Here is a 19,811-nt window from a genome sequence, read left to right as displayed (position 1 = left end):
GTTAATTTGATATCAAATTTATTTGCGCAAATATCCTATATATTTTTTTTATATATTTATTATTAGTCATGTAGTCAACATAGGCGCATGCTTTACACGTCATCGCAAAAGACCTTCCTTGTCCCTCATGGTTGCTACTGAGCTGAGAACTGTGGTAATGACACCAAGCTAGCGCTAACTGCATTTAAAGTGCGAAACAAAGACGACTCCAGCGGAGCCATGCCACGTTATGAACTGGCCCTGATCCTGAGGGCTATGCAGCGGCCAGAGACGGCAGCTGTTCTTCGGCGGACGGTGGAGGCTTTGATGGAACGGGGCGCTGTGGTGAGAGACTTGGAGAACCTAGGAGATAGACTGCTGCCCTACAAGATAACCAAACACAATCATAAGCACAGCAGAGGGACATACTTTCTAGTTGACTTCTACGCGGCTCCCAGTATTCTCGATGGCTTGTTGGGCCACCTGCACCGAGACGTGGACGTGGTGAGGCCCACTGTGCTGAAGAAAGACGACCAGGTCCCCCAAAGTAACTGCTGTGGTCCTCAGCAGTGAATGAATGTAAGGAATGACAGAGAAGGAAAAATTATACCACAGCTGGTCTAGAACAAAGAATGTTATGGAATACATCTATTCACAAGTGTCCAATTCTAACTGTGGCATGGAGGGATTTAGTGCTAAAACAAAACACGTTTTTTTGGCATTAATGTGTATTTTTAAGACAAGACATACTACTTTGACATTTCAAAGTGATGCTACACATCTGATGATAGAGATCAACTAGCTCAACCATCTCTTAATATTTACAGAGCTGTTTACACAAACTGAAAAGCAGACTGATCAATCTCTGGATTTTAACATAATGAAAAAATTGTTTTTAAACAGAGAATTATTTTAATGGTTTAGTAGTGTTACAAGTTATAAATGCTTGGCATTCACAGTCCTACATGTCAATAGTACTACCTGCAGTGCAGTAGGGTGTAGGAGTGTAAATTTAGTTTTTTAAATAAGCAAAGGCTGTTTTATTAGTTTTACCAGGAGTACTAGAAAAATGAGTGTTAATTACAGTCGGTTGGTAATGGATGCTTGTATTAAGAGTCTAAAATCTAACGTTTGGCTCATTTTTGGCATCCAAAAACTTAATTAACTAAAAGTAATATACTCAGACTTAACTTCAAAGTCATTATAAAGACACAATAATAGAGACTATCAGATTCTGACATTATTTTAAACTCTTTCAATAAAAGTTTATTTAATTAAATAAACAAAAGTACATTGTTGTATTTTATGTATACAACCATGCCTTGAAATGGCTTGGGTATGACAATACATTATTTTCCTTATTCAGTTGATATGCCTGTATGAATATGAATAATATGCCCCTATCCACCAGCAACAACCAGAGTGCGAACCATACCGTGGGCTTAGGGGGAGCCGCTTTTTTGCATTTCCTATCTTTTTTCGGCAAGTAAGAACATGATGCCAGCTGATATTACAGCTTGCCCCACAGAACATAAGCGTACCAATACATAATGGTTAACAACTCTTATGCAACAATAATACATAACAGGTGCAAATGTCCCTTGCAAAAAACAATTTTACCACTACTTTTGCGAAGATCAACTTACATAGTTAATATTCCCCACATATCACACACGTACACAGCGATGCTTGCCATACACAATATAATGAGCAATGATAGTTTCCCATATTGTAAATAGTTAAAGCAGGTCTTACCTTACCTTTTACGCATTTACTTCTTTTATTTTGTATTTAACGTAGATCTACAGGAAGTTTAACTTGGAGCGCCGCCACGCTTCAGTGGTCACAATAATTATAGCATCCATAGTCATACTTTAGGCTACAGTGAATTTGTGAGCAATCAGCATACATTTTATTATCAGTATTATATAGCTCCCCCAACATTTCATAAATCCTGTTTCTAGGGGAGCTCATGTTTCATTAAGGGGAGCTATAGCTCCCCCAGCTCCCCTGTGGTTCGCACCCTGGCAACAACTAGCACAAAATAGTGGTTCGGCTCCATCCTCCAACCTAAGTTGGAGACTGTAGGTGGTTCTCAGCAGACTCCTGCAGGTATTGGAAGTTTCACTGCAACAACACACCTGATTCAAATGAAGGGGTCGTTAACAAACTTGTGCAAAACTTGAAAATAAACTTTTGGAGATCCATTTTATTTAAATCAGGTGTGTTGCAGTAGAGAAACATTCAGTACCTGCAGGACCGGAGTTTGTGACCCCTGTCCTATAAGGTTGATGATTGATTTTACTTATGATATTTCTTCTAATACATATAAAACACTCTATAGTTGTTTTAACAGGGTTAAAAACAAGTATAAAATTACTTTTAGAGAAACAAAACTTACAATACTTTAGTTCTGTGTCAAAAAGAAAAGCCTGTACATTCTGACTGAGTCTCTCTTCAGTATTTTGAGCAGAAACTCAAATCAGACCTACAAAGTATTACACCACAGGGTTAAAGAGCTAAGCCCATTATAACCTCTAATAACTGGAATCACAAAAATGAAAAAACATTCACTTATGTGATGATAAAATGCACATGCCAGTACTGCAGATATTTCTATCAGCATGGATGAAATTAATGCATTAATGTGCCACAACAGTTTGTTAGCATGACAATAATATTGTAATAAATCTACTTTACAGTGGAAACATCATTAGAGGCTAGTTTATAGTGTTATGGGAAACTTTTCATCTAAATGAGATCATATGGGAAGTGAAAACAAGAGACCACAAAGGCCCTTACAAGTATTTTGCAATACATTTTTTATTTCAGTTCACTTTAAGGACGGTCTTAAACATCAATGTTGGATTTTTAAAGCTCATTCATCAGTCAGGCTTAAAATGTTGAGATATGTATTTTTCCCTTGTGTAGCATAATTTTGTGCTGTGTGTACTGTAATTCGACCTCGTGTAATCATTTTCTATTTGTTTTACAGGTTTTCACCGTTCATGTCCAGCCAGTGCAGCTTGATGCTTCCCTTCATTAACACTTTCCTTGGCTGTTTGCTTAAGTTTGGGTGTAATATGTTATAATAATAAAATACTTTTTTTTAAAAAAAAAAAAAATCTTCTTTTTGCAAGTTTTCTTGACTTCCTGTCAGCTCTCTGAATATATTTATATATGTTCCATGTGATGTTTTGTCATGTGATGGCAATTTCTCTTCTTGTTTTCATTCCAGTTAGATGAGGTTTATGTAGTTTAAAATGTTTGTAACCATCCACACTTAATCACTTCCCCCTGAGAAAAATAACACTACCAAATACGCTAAAATTCTATATTGTCCTCATAAGGTCAAATTGCCTGATTTAAATCTGTATTTTCGAGGCACTTTCTTAGGCAGCCAACTGACTTGGCCAGAACTTTCACAAGATAAATGTCAGTGTTTTATGATGCGTTCAAGTAGGTCAACTTTGTAACTCAATGACTTTAGTAGGGACAGTTCAAATCTGTAGTTGTAATAAACATTTTCTATCTTTTTAAAAATGTCTGTTTGAACAAAGGAACGTAACGGACTGACAAAAATAATTATTAGTATAGGTTTATGAGCTTACATTAAGGCTGCACGGTAATAAACGTAAAGTTTCCACCCATACAACCACTCACTGCGCTGCTGGTTGAATTTTTAACAGTTACCTTGTTTGTAAAACGAGAGATAATGTATGTGTCCCTAAAAACGGATTTCAGATACATTTTTGAAGTCTTGATCTTTGACACTATAAATGTTGCTAATCAAAGCTAATAGTCACATGCCTTGCTGAGTAGTCAGCTGACTGAGCCATCATAAAGGCGTCAACACACCACAGCCTGCATTGCAGCACCACCATTCTTCAGGCGACTTCAGAAACCAACTGACACCAACAAGATACTGGAAACAGCGCAGTCATGCTGATTTTCACTCTGCTTTTCGTGTCTTCAGGTAGTATCGACTTTCGTGATAATAATTAGCGGTGTTTTGTGTATTTTAGGATACTTGGTTTCGATAGTTGTCAGGCCAAAAAAAAACAAGGTCTCTGGTTGTATAACTAAGTGCGTTTCATTATCAATACACGGAAGCTTTTCAATGGCGTTAGCTGTGGTAAACAAGTTAACTCAAACGGCGAATACCCGGCTTCCTCAGTGTTTTTTGTCTTTTTTTTCAATTATTTCTTTTAAAAAGCCACACGGTTGTCTGAATTTGTCACATGTCATTAATAACGTTTAATTATTTTTTTTTGTCTATAACCATTTGCCTTTTGAGGATTACTGTTTGCCAGCTGGCCTTTCAGAAATGGCTTTGCTAACATTAGCATCGCTAGCTAACTCAAGTTGGTTTAGCCGTTTCAACGGTATCCCACATTATTTTGGAGGTTATTCGGGCAATGTCGAGATAAACGTAGTCTTTCGGAAAGCAAGCTTACTAATAATTTTAAATTCTTTTTCATGGTGTTTAGTCTGTGTAGCGAAATATTTTCATAATAGACAAATCGGTCATGGACGACCAACCATCCTGTCCTTTGATCAGGACAGGTTGTATTAAGCCCTTTTTTTCTTTTTTTTTTTCCATTGAATGTTATCATGGGCTCTGCTTTCATTTCTGGTTTTCAGTGAGCTGGCGGCGACATCGAAACTTTATTTTCTGTTTTTGTTCGTTTTCCACCCTTTTGAAAGACATGCAATTATCTTCACGGTCACTTCAGCAACTTTTTAAAATGAACTTGTCATATATGTAGTTTCAAATAAAACTGGGTCAGTAAAACATTTCTGCAGCGAAGCTAACAATAACTTAAAATAAACAAGGCTATGTCTATATTATCTAATGTTAATTTAGTCTTGTGGCATTTGGAGTATGGCTCTGAAATGTCATCTGTTTACTTCTTATCGGGGCAAAAGCTGTTTTTTTTTTTTTTTTCACCAGCCAACTGACAATATTATTCTTAGATAATCACGTTTGTGCTTATCTTCAATTTGACTTCTAGTTGAAAATATTCAACTTTTTATTTGCAGTTCACATTTTTTATTGTGGTTATTGCATTTATTGCATTCTTTCCCTAGATGTAATGCTTAACAATTTTAGAGCTTTCTCATATTGGTCATGCTGTGCACTTTGTACCAGCTTTTTGTTGTTAAGACTCCCAACTGTTTAGGCTCTTGCTTCACTTTTCCTGTGATTTAAACGAGTCACGTCAGGTATCAGAAGTTTGCAAGCATACTAAGTGAATCATATGGGCCTGTAGATGTTGCAGCAGCTTATTCCGGGTTCATGCAAAATGTTGTTTTTTTTTATTTTGGATTATTTTTGTGCTGCTGACTATGAAAGCCCAATTAAACGTATAACATGTTACTGTTCCCTGTTGGCTGTAAACCAGGTTACTGTAATCCTAAAACCTATGCAGTGATGTCATCGTTGGAACAACCTGTTTACATGAACATTTCTTAACTTGACTGCTCATGTGACTCAAGTGGAGGGTGGGAGTGCTCTGCCTCCTGGTTGAAGGTTTTGTCTATGTAGCCCTGGCTGCATTAGAAATGCTATCCACAAAGTCCACTCACTAGCTTTTTTTTTAATTTTTTTTATTCGCTCTCCAATCCTGACAAGTTAGTATTCTGAGTTAACTTATTTGATTGAGTTCACTTTTTATTTCCCACAAGATGACATTTAAGTCATGTGTTCAGAATTAGTTAATGAGATGTGAAGATTGTTCCCCACACCTTTTTTTTTTTTTTTTTTTTTTTTTTTTTTTTTTTTTTTTTGGGTCCATTAAAATTATGAGGAAGTGTTGGCGTGGGCTGGTTGGTGCTTTCCCACAACTTTGTTTTCACTTCAGTAAAATGAGTTATCTCTTCCTGTATCAACTGAACACTTTTGTTGTCTCAACCTCAAACTCCTATTTCAATTTCAAATGTTGTGCTCAGTACAGTATAACTTGTATTTACAGGCAGGATTTTGGTGCCTGGTGGTGACAAAATGAGTCCAGATGAGGGAAATGCTAATTCAACGTAACAATAACTTCTAATAGGATTTGGTGCGTGGTTTGCTTGGTAGACATTTACAAGCAGTTGGGCAAGGTATTTACCCACAATGCCTAAAGTGAGGCTCATATTTTTCTTGGGTTGCAAGACTGAAATGGATTTTTATTATTATTTATTTAAAAGGGACTTTCTAAATGGTGTCTGGATTAGTTTCTATTGTTGAGAACTTTTGCCTGTAAACCTAAATAAACCTTTTTTCTAAAACTGGAAAGCTGTAATCAAACAAAATCATACTTGACTGTACGGAAGCAGTTAAAGGCATTTGAGTCTTTCATTCTGTTTAACATTTATAATATATGTGCCTCTGAGGTACTAAACTAGGTTTGATAACTGACAGCATGTCATCTAAAAAAGCAGTATCAGACTTAAAAGAATTTCTGACAAACGTCTTCTTGGAATGGTTTGAGGAAGTTTGAATTTGGCTTTTTGTCTACCTTGCAGCTGTGGCGACCCCTCTGCTGGGCACTGAGCAGTGTGCCCGTGGCCCCCCCTACTGGTGTCAGAATGTAAAGACAGCATCGCTGTGTGGAGCTGTTCCTCATTGTCAGCAGACTGTGTGGAGTAAGCCCCAGATGGTGAGACTAATTTTGATGTTTTCTCTGATGTGTATAATTTCTACCCTTTATACTCCTTTTTAAATGGGGGGGAAAAAAAGTTTCTCCATTGAAATACATTACTAATAGCACCCACATACTTACTGTAATAATGGTTATCTGCATAATCTTGTTGATAAATGTGTAGCAAATGTTATATTTACACCCCAATTGTCTTGCTTCAGAAATCAGTGCCATGTGACTTGTGTAAAGAAGTGCTGATGGTGGTGGAGCAGTTACTGAAGGACAATGCAACTCAGGTAAGATTTAGAAAAAAGATGTTGAAATATTTGCCAATCAAACAAGTTAATTACAACTATACTGAGATTTTAAATGCTGTTGGAGGGTGTTTTCCTGATATGTCTGTGATTGCAGGCTGAGGTTCTTCAGTACTTGGAGAAGGCTTGCCAGCTCATTCCTGATCAAGGTTTGACTGAAGAGTGCAAGGAGATTGTAGATAGCTACTACCCCATCCTCATTGGGATTATCACTGGGGAACTGGTGAGCAATTTTAAAGATGATGAAATATCCAGTTAAGCTAGTATGAGTTTAGCTTGGTTTATCTTTCTGCTTAATTTTGGACTGTCGCATTTATGACCCTTCTGATCTCTGATGGAGAAGGAGAGTAAAAGTGGGGGGACAGAAGTGGCTGTGTGAACAAAGTGCAGCCAGCTGAAAAAGAGCTATTGATGGGGAAGTGCATCTTAGTCTAAATGAGAACAGAGTAGCCATTGTGCAATACTTAATCCCATGATGAGGAGTTTCTTGATTTAGTTCTGTCTCAACTCCTACCTGCTACAGCAATATTGGAAACAAAAGTAACAATTATTTACAGATAAAATAACAAATGTTCCCTTACTATGTTGTGTTTGGATGACTTTAAGGTACCTGGAGTAAAAATAAAAGGCATATTGACTTTTTTTTTTTTTTTTCTTTCTTTCTTTAGGAGGATCCCAGTGTGGTGTGTGGAGCCATGGGAATTTGTAAGTCTCAGCAGGAATTCCTGGCCAAGGTTCAGGCCAAGGAGCAGCTTGTATCCAATGAAATTCCACAGATTGACCTCTCCCATCAAGTGGCTCCTTTCCTCCTCAATGTCCCTGAGCTTCTGTATCCTCAGGAGAACCTCAAACAGAACTCCCCCAAAGAAGAGACTCCACAGCAGGTTCATGGTTTAACTGGCCCTCTCCATCCTTAACAAACAAGATTTTTCTTTAAAAAGTTCTTGTTGAATATTTTCCAAATTTGGTTCTTTGCCACCTGTAGGAAAACGATGACGTTTGCCAGGACTGCATCAAGTTCCTGACTGATGCTCAAGCAGAAGCCAAGGCCAACACCTCCTTTATTGACTCTCTTATTCAGAATATTGAGAAGCAGTGTGACCTGTTGGGGCCAGGCTTGTCGGACATGGTGAGTGCTCCACAGAAATACCTGCAGTTGTAACTGCCCGTTATTTTTTTTGTCTAACTAAAGCAAATGCTAAACATTGACTGTATTGTCTCTGCAGTGCAAACAGTATGTTGGCCAGTATGGAGCCGTTGTTGTTCAGCAGCTCATGTCCATGGTGAGTTGTCTTACTTCACTGATGAAAGAATATCCAGGAAAATGTGTTTTTTGCATATATAAGCCATATTGTAAATGGAATGGTCATTGAAATCTAATAGTTAATGGCAAGCTTAACATACTCTGGTCATCAAAACTAATGGCTCTGTGTTAAATTTTGATGGTGCTCTAGCACCACTTGGCCTGCTGACTTTTCAGTTTATTCACTGCTTTAAATTGCCTACTTATTTTAATTCTTCTTCATTTGTGTCTTCTTCACCTGTATTTTTTTTTTCTTTCATCCTTGTCATCTTGCTCCTTTTTTATTTTTCTTCCTTCCCTCCTCTGGGTTTTGTATGCTGCTCCCAGGAACAGGTAGGTCATTCTGTGTTCAGCCTGTAGCTTTTTAACCCTTAGTCCTTTTTACTCTTGCTGTCCACTTCTAGCCTGAAACATCTGCCACTGATGCGTGATTAACAACCTAATAAGTGAGACTGTACTTTAGTACATTTGAACACCCCCCCCCCCCCCCCTTTTTTTTTTTTTTTTTTTTTTAAACCTTACAAAAGTGGGTGAATATGAAGGCCTTATTTACTAAATAACTGAAGGAATATAACGGGAAAGATTGTCTTTTGTTGCCTTTCATCACATAAAGCATGCAGCTGATAATGATGTACTTGGTTTAAACAGTAAGTTTGGATGCACTGGTATTAATACCACAAAGGTGCCTGCCTCTTTTTATTTAATTCTTTTAAGCTAAGGCTAATCTTAGAGCTTAAATCATTAACTATTTTAGTTTGCCACTCTGAATGTGTGTTGCTGTGTTTTGATGCTGGTAAGATGGCTGCAATATTTTTTTTTTTTTTTTTTTTTTTTTTTTTTTTTCCCTCTGCATAGAAACATTTGCATATCGCATGGGTGGTAATGTGTAATGGCATGCAGAGGACACATTTTTGTATTGCTAACAGCATGCCATAAGACATTTCCAATCCCTCAGACCTGTGCCTTCATATCTTGTAACTGTTTGTCCTCAGCAACCCAAAGAGATCTGCATCCTTGCCGGTTTCTGTTCTGCTATGAAGAAGTCCGTTCCCATGCTGAATCTTCAGCCTGCCAAGACTATTTCTGCTGCAAAAGCTATACCTGCTGCCAAACTTTTCCCTGCCACCAGTGTGGATTCTGCTCCTAAGGTAAATGGTGAAACCAGGGTATTTTGATACAAATGGAAAGTATTTGGAACACAGCATTGCTCATTAGGCTTTGCCTTATTTTATTTTATTTATTTATTTTTAAGGCAATGATGCGTGTCCATGATTCCCCAACATGTGCCATCTGTGAGTTTGTGATGAAACAGCTGGAGACGATGATTGAGGATCAAACAACTGAGGTGGGGTTTGTGCTGAAACATGTATAACCATGAAATGAACTACAGAACTGCTGCTGACATACTGTCAGTGTATTTAACACGACTTCCTAGCTGACCTGTCTATCTGCAATCAGGAGGAGGTTATTCAAGCTGTGGAGAAGGTGTGCACACTTTTGCCCTCCTCCCTGACTGCCCAGTGTAAGGACTTGATTGAGACATACGGCCAGGCCATCATTGAGCTGCTGGTGCAGCAGGCAGATCCCAAGACTATCTGTACGGTGCTGGCACTCTGCAATGATGCCAGTCGTGCTTATGTTGGTATGTTCTCACTCTCTTAAACATCTTAAACACACGAAAAACATCTTGAATTGGTGGTACATTTTTGTCTCTGTGTGAATTGTCTGCTTATCTCTGTATAATAACTCTTTATAGCTCCACTTGACCAGTCTCGGTTCAAGGCAGGTGGCTTCTGTGAAGTTTGTAAAATGGCTGTTAACTACATGGATGGCATTTTGGAGCAGAACGCTACAGAGGAGGAGATTAAGGAGGTTGTGAAGAAAGTGTGTAGCTTCTTGCCTGACGCTTACAAAACTGAGGTGTGTGGGGTTTTTTTTTTTAATTTTTTTTTTTTTGTGTGTAATGACCATATCTTGTGTACAGTATAATGACATCTTATGTATCTGTTCAACAGTGTGACCAGTTGATTGCACAGTATGAGCCGATACTTGTCCAGTTAATGCTCCAGATGCTTGATCCAGACTTTGTGTGCACAGTAAGTAGTAAATTATGTCACACTTTAAAGACTCATTATGTAAATTTCAACCTTTTATTTTTTTAAAACTCTGCATTCCTGACTTGTTTGTTAGCACAGTGAAATTTTTTTGTGTAAAATTTCGCTGCCTGGCTGTGTCCCAAGCCTGAGAAACCTCCACAGCTTTTGCTTACTGGACATCGTGTGATGTTATAGCTGAGTGTCACCTTACACACAGCGTAACACACTACTGTTTTTTTTTTTTTTTTTTTTTTTTTTTTTTTTTTTTGTTTTGAATGCCCACATTTAGCAAAGTAAAGAGACATTATTATTATTATTATTATTATTATTATTAGAAAGGAGGGGCAGTAAATGGCAGAAAATACCTTTTTTTTTTTTTTATATTTTTAAAAAGGCAAAGCTTTAAGGGTTGTCAGCAACTGTGGTCCTGAGTTAGTGTCTGAACTTTTTTTGTGTGTGCTTTCCAGAAACTAGGAGCATGTCCGGAAGCTGCACGGAGACTCCTTGGAGCAGAACAATGCACCTGGGGACCCAAATTCTGGTGCAAGAACATGGAAACAGCTACCCGGTGCAATGTGAGTAGATGAGTCTTAAACCCTAGAATGTTTCACTGGAATCGCTTTTTGGAAAATGTCTGTAAAGCCGTAACTATTATGTGGCACAACAGCAAACATCAGTGACTAATGTAGCAATAAGTGACTGTTGAAATTGACACTTTAAAGCAGATTGTGTAAGTTCAGGTCTGGTGAGAGGCCTATCTAATTAATTATTTCTGTTTTTCAGGCTGTGGCTCACTGCAAACGCCATGTGTGGGTATAGAGGATTTCCACAAACTGACCTGTAGGGAATTAAAAGAAATACTGTAGTGCTGCTTCCCTCATTTAATTTCTGTCTGCCTCAAACATCTGCCATGTGTGATTAAATTAACTTTGGTATTTTGGATTATGTTGGAAAGGGACTGGATGTGTGCTTTTTTTTTTTTTTTTTTCTCTCCCCTCTTGTGGGGTGGGGGGTTGGGCTTGGATGTTTGGAAGAGAAGGAGCAATTACATGTATGGTAGGCTGAAACTTGACCTGCTACTGCTTCAGTGAACTGGAGTCAGAGCCTCATTGTTGGGACTTGCATAATTTGAGTTGTTTTTTGTTTTTTTCCTTATTGCTTACTGGAAATGACAAGTTGGAACATAAATTTAATTTTTTTTTTTTTATAGAGGATAACAGACCATCTGGTTGGCTGTTCTGACTGCTCTTTAGATTGCTGCCAGCTTAAAATTTCTTCCTTGTTGGAGAAACTGACTGCAATTCAGTGAATTAATGGCTTTTAGAAATATGTGTGACCCTGGAACAAACTCACATTTTGTAGACTTTTTGTTTTTATGAGCTAATATGGAGGTTACCTCCCATTGTTTGCACTCTTCTTACTGTTTATGAATCTGTGTTTCTAATGCACAAATCTTATTCAGATGTTTTCTTCAATCCTGTGGCCAATTGTCAGTTGATCAATAAAAATTAAAGTGATCCCAAACCACTTGTTTTCTTTACCTCCTTTTATTTAGTGGATCATTATGCTTGCCATGCAAACCTTTCAGATATTTGATATAAAATGAGTTTCCTTGTTTGCAGACTTTTTAAGGAATAATTTTTCATTACATTTTTAACTCTATGTGAATCTTATACCCCTGTAATGCCCAGCACTGAATTAGTACAAATAAAACGGTTGGCTTTCTAAATCAGTTTGGAGTTGCATTGATTTACAGATAGCAGATCAGCCCAACTGTATTAGTTCAAACTCAAATACACAAACATGTCTTCACCACCCTCATATTTAATTCAGTTTGAAACAAAACTACATGTAATACCCTCTGCAAAGTAACTTATGTGAAATTATCTCCAATTACAATTAGACCGGAACAGGTTTTGCTATGTAAGAAATTATGTATAAAAGCAACTTTTTGGTGCATCTTAAAGCATCTATTAATGGAACGCATTGATTTCCAAATGGCTTTTTCATTGTAAACACAGTGTATTGAGGTACACAGGAAATGAGGCTTGCTGGTCCAGTGAAAACTGATTGCACTGTCCCTCCCTGCAGACAACTGCCTGTGCTGGTACATAATTCTCTGCACAGGGTGCACTGACTGATGAAACGTGCACAGCTGTTTATGACGAGGTAATGGTTATAAACTCAAATACAGTGTACAATAAGCACGGAGAATGCAGATCCAACAGCCAATCCCAGAGTGAGAAAGAATGACATGACCACTCCTGTGGCCTCTGCCAGCTCTCTTGGAACCACCTTTGGGCCATAAATCATTGGCAATGTCCCAAGATACCCATTAGAAAGACCTAGTAGGCAGTTAAAGACCACAGGGTACACATCATGGGCAAACAGAACTGTATGAAGGTGGTCCCGTGGTTGGTAGTTACAGAACATTAGAAGTGGCACCATGACAGTGCGACACAGCACCAATGCAGGCAGAACTCGACTAGTAGGACCGGGTACCTGTACCCAGGCTGTCGCCAGCCTGCCACAGAAGTCTGCTACATTATACAGGAGGAAACTGGTAAAAGGCACAAAGTAAGTGGTTGTCCAGGGGCTGCCACTGTCCATGTTGACAGACTGGATCCCTGATGATACCGCAGGGAACACCGAGATGGAGATGAAGAAGACGTAGAAGACACTCAGACCAAGTACCCATGCCTTCTTAATGATTGGCTGGAGTGGTGGTATTACAGCTGCAGAACCTTGGGCCTCATTGATCACTCCAGGACTGATGTGTGTTGTGGCCAGCATGTAGTGTCTAGAGAGGAGAGAGATATCTTTGACCTGTCTCGTAAACTGTCCTTTTATTACTGAACTATGTTCATTTATGAGTACAGAGGGGACTGAATATGTGTTTCTGCTACTGACCTGGAATATGCCAGCCTGGGCAAAAATAAATAGGAGATGATGCAGACCAGGATGAAGATGTCAGCTGTCAGAAAGTAAATCAACGCGTTGTTTGTCACATCTTCAGCCACAGCTAGGTTCACTATTGATGCTACTGCACTCAGTGTGCCTCCCATAGCTTGACCTAAGAGAAAAATGACCTTAGCTTAAGTTTTGTTCATACAGTAACCACACACTTTCAATGCATAATAACATTATCACTTATCCAAACAAAGCCTGGAAAAATAAATAAAATACAGTGCAAATTCTCTGTGGCATCATTCCAGTTATTTATGCAAAATCAGCTATTTTCACCCAAAGAAGCATTTACTTATTTATTTTGCCAAGAACATCCTTTGTTGTTCAGAGACTAGAATCATTGTGCAATATCTTAACCACATAACAAAGATTCTTACTGGGGCTATGAGCTGGATTCAGTGGATATCAACCTATGTGTAAAAGTGTGTCTCATGCTCCCTCAACTGCCTTTCACAATTTAGAACCCATGAAGAAGAAGAAAAAAAAAATTCTATTGATTGATGGACCAGATAGCTGACCTCATTTTTAAGGTAGATAAAGTTACTGAACCTAGACCTGACCAACTATAGCAACCCAGATCATAATGCTGCCCCCAAAGGCTTTTACTGTTGGCACTAGGCATGATGGACGGATCTACTTAAGATTTTTTTTCCATTGCTCCAGAGTCCAATCTTTATGCTTCCCAGCTAACTGCAGCATTTTGATTTTCCACTGAGCCTCACTGATAAATGGATTGTTTTAAGGTTGCACAGCTGTGCAGTCTAAATAACCTGTCTGTGGAAGTGATTCACTAGTGCTGCCATGAGTTATTGTTGATTTACTTGGATTTTACTTGGATATATTTTCAGTTTTGACCATTCAAGATTTCACCAATTTACCACTAGCTCTTTGAGGTTGTACAAATGCGACAGTTTTAATCTGATTTAAATAGTTCCAGCACTCTTCTTAATTGTTTTGTTTGCTTGATGCAGCTCGACGATTTGATTAATCTGCAATGGAGCAAATTCTTTCCACAACCTCAGGATGTGTATTCCAACATGGCTGTTCAAGAGTCGAGAAGCTGCTCATTCAGGGTCGTAGAGAAGCTGGAGCCCATACCAGCAATTAGCAGGCGAGACAGGTTGCCAGTCCATCACAGGGCCAACACATAGAGACAAACAACCATTCACGCTCACACTTACTACTAGGGAGAACAGTGACCTTCTTGCTGTGAGGCCGCAGTGCTAACCACCGTGCAGCCCCCTAACTGCAGCAGTTAGGATTAAATAGCCTGTTGCCAGCTAAAACATCTTACTCATTGTAATACTTCTTTATAGGGAAGCTGCTATGTTTAAAATTTGTAGTAGTTGATGACTTCTTGCCATGCAGTGCAACCATAAACATTTTTTATACAAGTTCAATGAGAATACAGTTGAATGCAGAGTATAAACAGGTCAAAATACTGATAAAATACATTGGGGTTCACATACACTACTCACAAAAAGATAGGGATATCTATAGCGTTTACATCCCAATTACATCCCCTGTTAATGACCCGTCAATCGAAGTCAGGTGTGTTAAGCAGGAAATATTTTATGGACTTTGGGCCCTAGTGGACAATCCCGAATTTACCCAAGGATTTCCCGCTCAATTGTTTTTTATTGTGTTTGGCGCGTTCTGGTGGCAGACAGTTTATACAATAGAGAAATTACAAAATATGACCTTTAGAATTTTTTATGAAGTTGCAGCCCCTTTTAATTTTTTAATCTATGTTTTTGTTCAAGTTTTGGGGTTAAAAAATAATTTTTTTTTTCTTCATATTTTTCCATATATCATTTGGCTTGTGGGGAAAGATATGTACTTGTCTACATGGGCTCTATTAGTTTCGCAGGTTTCATTGTAATTTTTTAATCAGCTGTTTGTACCCAAAAAGAGTCAAGATGCATTTTGCAAGTAAGTTATATTCCTTTTTAAATTTTTGTTACACCTTTCTTTAAAAAGTAGCAATGACCTCATAGCAACTGGTATATGGATTTTCTTATTTAGTTTTTACCAATGGAAAAAACATAAGATCACCACATTTAAATAAATTTAGAAAAGAAGAAGAAGAAAAAAGAAAATCATCTACACACAACACTGTATAGATGTCACAGTGCCACACCTGACTAAAATAAGAATCTACCTGATATTAAAGCCTGAGAGATCCTCATAGGAAAATGGCCACTGATCCCAAACATGCTTCCAGAGAAGATGTTGGAGGCTCCGCTGACGACAGCCACACTGGCAAGTGTGCCGACAAAGAACTCCATCCTGTGGTCTGAAACATCCACCTTCACCAGGACCGTGGTCACCACAAACACCAACAGGATCACAAAAAGAGACGATAGGATTCGAATGTTCGGAGATAACCTATCAACACAAAGACATACAAGCAGGTACTTCGATTAGACCGACTTTCAGATCAGTTTGAATCAACACAATGTCAGAGCAAATGTTTCTGCATTATGCTGTTAAGTAGTCAATTGGTAACATATAGCAACATACAATCCTGACTAAATTCATGCAAAGTCTAAAGAGTGTGAAAGAAATGACAGAGTGCAAACAGACACAGTATTTAAGCTCCAGAAGTACATGATCACAATTCAGGCATTCAAGCTGCTAGATAAAACAAATGTGGCATTGAACCATGCAAATATCTGGAGGCAGAACAAGGTCACAGAACATAATCTATGTGTATGTGTGAGTCTATAAAGGAAAAAGAAAAGTATCAATAAAAAGGACTCAACCTGTTAACAAGGACATAGTTCAGAATCAAGCACAGGACAGAGGGCACTGTAGAGGCAATGGCCAGATAACTTTCAAAGTAGTCCTGTGAACCGATAGAGAGGAAAAAAAAACATTTGCTTTCAAGGATTCACTTAAGCAAAAGAGAGAACATGCATGTGCTCATACAGTGTCACAGACAAAATAAGTTTTTCTGATATGTGATCACCCCTTCCTTCTTTTCAGTTGACTATATTAAATTAATGTCAACCTTGTGACACTCTTACCTAGTTTGAAAAAAGATCTACTTAAATGAGTAACTCTTCCAGGCTACCTACATCTCATTCACCACAAACAAGCCCCAAGGCATCCCTAATAGCATTATTGTGCTGTCAGGGGATTTCTCTAAAATGTGAAAGGACACTTCATCCTAAAGATTGCCACAGTACCATGTCAGAAGCATACAGAATCCCACAAATTAGCATTCTTCTTGTACGCACACACCAAATACAGTATATTTAATAGCCCTTCTACTTACACTGAGGTCTGAACGCTGCTCCTCTTCTCCAGTCTGAGTATTGTTACTAAGTTTGTATTGCCAGTAGTACTTGGCTGTTATAAAGAAATTCCAGGGCAGCAAGGAGCCGATGCCCATCAGAAAAAAGATGATGTAGACCAGACAGTATGAGTCCTCTGGACTGTAGCGCACAGCCAGAGGCGGTGGGGAAAGTTTGGGGAGGAGAGATGCAGAGGGGCTATGGTCCTCAAGCGCTTCATCATCAGTTGCACTTTGGTCACCAAACAAAGTTGGAACGTACGAGGAGTTGACGCTGGGCTGCACCGCTTCTGTATGGGCCATTTTTCCCCCTCACAGACAGGTTTCAGGATACTCAAAGTGAAGATAAGAGACAGAAAATAAAAAAAGCTGTGAAGAGATAAAAGATTTTTTTAAGTATCAGTGACTTAATACTGTTATTGCAATAAACAGACTGTGGATGACACTTACTTTTACTTTTACTTGTGCTTGTCAGAAACAAAAAACACCTTTGTTTGTTTGGTAGCCATTGTCTGGTGACATCTTGTTACTCTAGCTTGTCGAGGTCAGCACAGTGATCATCAATTTGTGAAGCTGCGGGGACATGTCACATTCAAATCCCACTGAGTGCTAACAATCATATGGTATTTTCCACATAAAACCCTTTCTACAATGTGTGAAATAAACATTTAAGATAGACCTTAGACAGAGACATTGTGTTCCCACTCAAATCTCATTTAGCATGAAATATAGTGTATAAATAAACATGGCTAAATATTGTCATCTAGATGTGGAATGCCTCATGAGCATACAATGCTTTTCTTACCGTGCCGCTGTTGCACTAATAAATGTAAACTTTAGCATCCAACTGTTTCGCATCACAAGATTTCAATGCAAAGTTAATGCATAGTTCTGAACCTGCTCTTTACTTAAATTAAGCAACTAAGATCATGACAACAACTTAAATGTTTCATTTCAGCTTTTGTCAGAACTGTTTTAGGTAATGTGATTGATTAATTACATTGACTTTGAGTAATGCCTTATCGCACCTCTGTGCAGCCTGCGCAATTACATAAAAAATGTCAACAAAAATAGTGATTGAGGATGACAGCCCTTGTATAAAACGAGGTCATCCCTTGGACTGTTTAAAGGCTAAAGGAGTACTCTGTGTATTATAAAGCTGACTCTGCATGTCAACAATGAGGAACTAGTCTTCACATGATGCTTACCTAAGGAAAAGCAATTTTACGCTGCAAATAAGTTTCCTTCGCTAATTTAACCGTTTACTGAAAAACCCTGTCTGTTATGCCGTGGTTTATGTGTAATCGTCTTTTATGGTTTTATTTGTGTAATGCAAACATAGTTAAAAACTGTAAAGCTAAACACGGAAGATTAGCTAAGTTGCTAAAAACACATGTAGCTAGCCAAGCCAAGCGATGCCAGATATTGTTGTCAATAAATAAATAAACCTACCACATTGGAGGGGACTCCGCTGATACTGCTAAAGTGTTTTCTTGAAGTGCTGCGCTGACACAGAACTCCATTCCAAAGCAAACTTCGTTTCTGGTCAGGTGAGAATTCGCATAGTTCCTGATAATTATCCGTGTTAACAACACACTAACTTCCGGTGGAATACCTTCAAAATTTAACAGTAGCCTTACGACAAAACAAAATTTTAAAAAGTAACATTCCATCATTACATAATTATTATTCCAAAACTCACGAAAGGTACATTTTTTGTTAAAAATATTCAAAAGATAAAATCTTAGTATAATATCTAAGAGAAAAAATATAGATCTGCTTTTATCTTGATAGCTATAAGAGCGGAAGTTACGGGAAAAAAGGTTTCTGGTCCAACTTTGTGTAATGCCTGAAATACAATTAGATAATAAGAACCTCATGTACACAATCTTTTCCACGGAAAGCACACAGCTGTTAACAGATTTACTGACGAGTTTATTGCTATGAAACATTTTACATTAACACATTAGAAAGTCACTTAACCATACTAACTTAAACTTGCAATATCAAGCACAGCATACGGGATATATAAAGCAACATGCATTTCCCCTTTTTCTGTAATCAAACTTCATAAGGTTTCAACATCTCCAGTGGTTAGATTACCAAAGTAAAAAGCATTCAAATCAATTATAACGTGGGACTTGATGTTGTAATATGATTGTGGAAGAAACAGAAGCCTAGAAAATTATAAAATGAAAGAGCAAAATTTAAAGTGAACTTTATCAAAGGAATGAAATGGAGATTTTTTTAAGAGTATTTCATTTTCAAGTTTTTAAGAATAAAAAGCGAAAACAATCAAAACAACATTTAAACCCTTTTCCCTTACCCACCGACTAACAATTTAAGAGGCATAATATTAATTATAATAAAATGCATTACTGATGACAAAGGCTAATTCAAACAATTATTCCACAAGTTATCCACAATTGTGATTGGTAAAGTGTCCATGTGTATCAAATAAGGCTGCCAAACCTCTACAAAAAATGATAGTCTTTTCTAAATGTATATGTAATCTTTTCAAGAGTAATACAGCTATTAATTTCTAAAATCAAACTTGCTACAGAAACTTCGGAGTCAGACTTTCATGTGATGGCTATATACTTCCTGGCTGCACACAAGGCTAATGCTAATAATTTCATCTAAGCTTTTGTAAGTTGTGCGTCAGTTGTTGTAAACTCTCCTTACAAAAAGACCTGAGGATCTAGTGGAAGATACAGTCTTAATAGTTGTGCCATAATATCAGGTAACTCCTGACAGAAGGTACAGAGTTTTAAACATGTCCAGGTACAGTGCAGAAATGAGCCTTCTTCTATACCACATCTAAAACACAAGTTTGACATTTCTGAATTATATTTGTGAAATTTCTGTGGTGTAATATAGGTCTGATGAAGGAAATCATAATGGATAAGTCTGTATCTAGAATTGATAGCATTAGTTGAACTTCTTTGACATAGTTTGGACTAGAGTTCAAAATAAGACAAGGTGTGTCCCCCTCATAAAGCTCCCAGTTTATATTCCCTTGTAAATTTCTCTAGAGATTGATGGAGAAATTAAATTAAATTCAACTGAATGGTTCTCCAATCACTTTTCAAATTCTGCACCAATTAATGACCCATTCATCAGGTGTGTTGAAGAAAAATATGTAAAATAGGGGTGGGGAACCCTGGTCCTCTAGAGCAGCTGTCCAGAAGGTTTTAGAATCTAAAACAGGGGTGTCCTGCTCGGGTC

The 19,811-nt window shown here is 37.9% G+C and overlaps 3 protein-coding genes across 5 annotated transcripts; 2 read left to right on the top strand and 1 right to left on the bottom strand.

The window, feature by feature from the left end:
• Positions 1–75: 75 nt before the first annotated feature.
• mrps6 (mitochondrial ribosomal protein S6) lies at positions 76–3,093 on the top strand. The gene is made up of 2 exons (XM_042011066.1): positions 76–558; positions 2,975–3,093. The coding sequence occupies exon 1, from the start codon at positions 220–222 to the stop codon at positions 550–552; it is 333 nt and encodes a 110-aa protein (XP_041867000.1). The 5' UTR covers positions 76–219; the 3' UTR covers positions 553–558; positions 2,975–3,093.
• A 713-nt stretch (positions 3,094–3,806) lies between these two features.
• Positions 3,807–11,172, top strand: LOC121656059 (prosaposin). Of its 2 annotated transcripts, XM_042011061.1 has the most exons (15): positions 3,807–3,955; positions 6,490–6,623; positions 6,827–6,901; positions 7,017–7,142; positions 7,588–7,803; positions 7,905–8,048; positions 8,146–8,202; positions 8,550–8,555; positions 9,215–9,370; positions 9,475–9,567; positions 9,681–9,864; positions 9,979–10,142; positions 10,238–10,318; positions 10,786–10,893; positions 11,102–11,172. In XM_042011061.1, the coding sequence occupies exons 1-15, from the start codon at positions 3,922–3,924 to the stop codon at positions 11,135–11,137; spliced, it is 1,614 nt and encodes a 537-aa protein (XP_041866995.1). In that variant the 5' UTR covers positions 3,807–3,921; the 3' UTR covers positions 11,138–11,172. The 2 variants fall into 2 exon arrangements, with proteins under 2 accessions (XP_041866995.1, XP_041866997.1); XM_042011063.1 differs by lacking the exon at positions 8,550–8,555.
• Positions 11,173–11,307: 135 nt separating this feature from the next.
• Positions 11,308–18,168, bottom strand: slc29a3 (solute carrier family 29 member 3). Of its 2 annotated transcripts, none has more exons than XM_042011064.1 (7): positions 18,036–18,168; positions 17,034–17,156; positions 16,566–16,952; positions 16,051–16,133; positions 15,447–15,673; positions 13,229–13,391; positions 11,308–13,118 (listed from the first exon to the last, which is right to left on the bottom strand). In XM_042011064.1, the coding sequence occupies exons 3-7, from the start codon at positions 16,884–16,886 to the stop codon at positions 12,503–12,505; spliced, it is 1,410 nt and encodes a 469-aa protein (XP_041866998.1). In that variant the 5' UTR covers positions 16,887–16,952; positions 17,034–17,156; positions 18,036–18,168; the 3' UTR covers positions 11,308–12,502. The 2 variants fall into 2 exon arrangements, with proteins under 2 accessions (XP_041866998.1, XP_041866999.1); XM_042011065.1 differs by having other exon boundaries at positions 17,040–17,156.
• Between the last annotated feature and the right edge of the window lie 1,643 nt (positions 18,169–19,811).

The sequence above is a fragment of the Melanotaenia boesemani genome, chromosome 16 (genome assembly GCF_017639745.1).
Source record: "Melanotaenia boesemani isolate fMelBoe1 chromosome 16, fMelBoe1.pri, whole genome shotgun sequence".
Taxonomy (NCBI): domain Eukaryota; kingdom Metazoa; phylum Chordata; class Actinopteri; order Atheriniformes; family Melanotaeniidae; genus Melanotaenia; species Melanotaenia boesemani.
This window is presented reverse-complemented; position numbering and strand designations above follow the sequence as displayed.

What these genes read in the sequence shown, in the direction of transcription:
- mrps6 (XM_042011066.1), top strand. Translation starts at nt 220, where the DNA reads ATGCCACGTTATGAACTGGCCCTGATCCTGAGGGCTATGCAGCGGCCA.
- LOC121656059 (XM_042011061.1), top strand. Translation starts at nt 3,922, where the DNA reads ATGCTGATTTTCACTCTGCTTTTCGTGTCTTCAG. An exon ending in TCTGCTTTTCGTGTCTTCAG is followed by an intron (nt 3,956 to 6,489) that starts GTAGTATCGACT and finishes TCTACCTTGCAG; the next exon opens with CTGTGGCGACCCCTCTGCTG. An exon ending in AAGAAGAGACTCCACAGCAG is followed by an intron (nt 7,804 to 7,904) that starts GTTCATGGTTTA and finishes TGCCACCTGTAG; the next exon opens with GAAAACGATGACGTTTGCCA.
- slc29a3 (XM_042011064.1), bottom strand. Translation starts at nt 16,886, where the DNA reads ATGGCCCATACAGAAGCGGTGCAGCCCAGCGTCAACTCCTCGTACGTT. An exon ending in AGCAGCGTTCAGACCTCAGT is followed by an intron (nt 16,134 to 16,565) that starts GTAAGTAGAAGG and finishes ATCGGTTCACAG; the next exon opens with GACTACTTTGAAAGTTATCT. An exon ending in CCCAGGCTGGCATATTCCAG is followed by an intron (nt 13,119 to 13,228) that starts GTCAGTAGCAGA and finishes TCTCCTCTCTAG; the next exon opens with ACACTACATGCTGGCCACAA.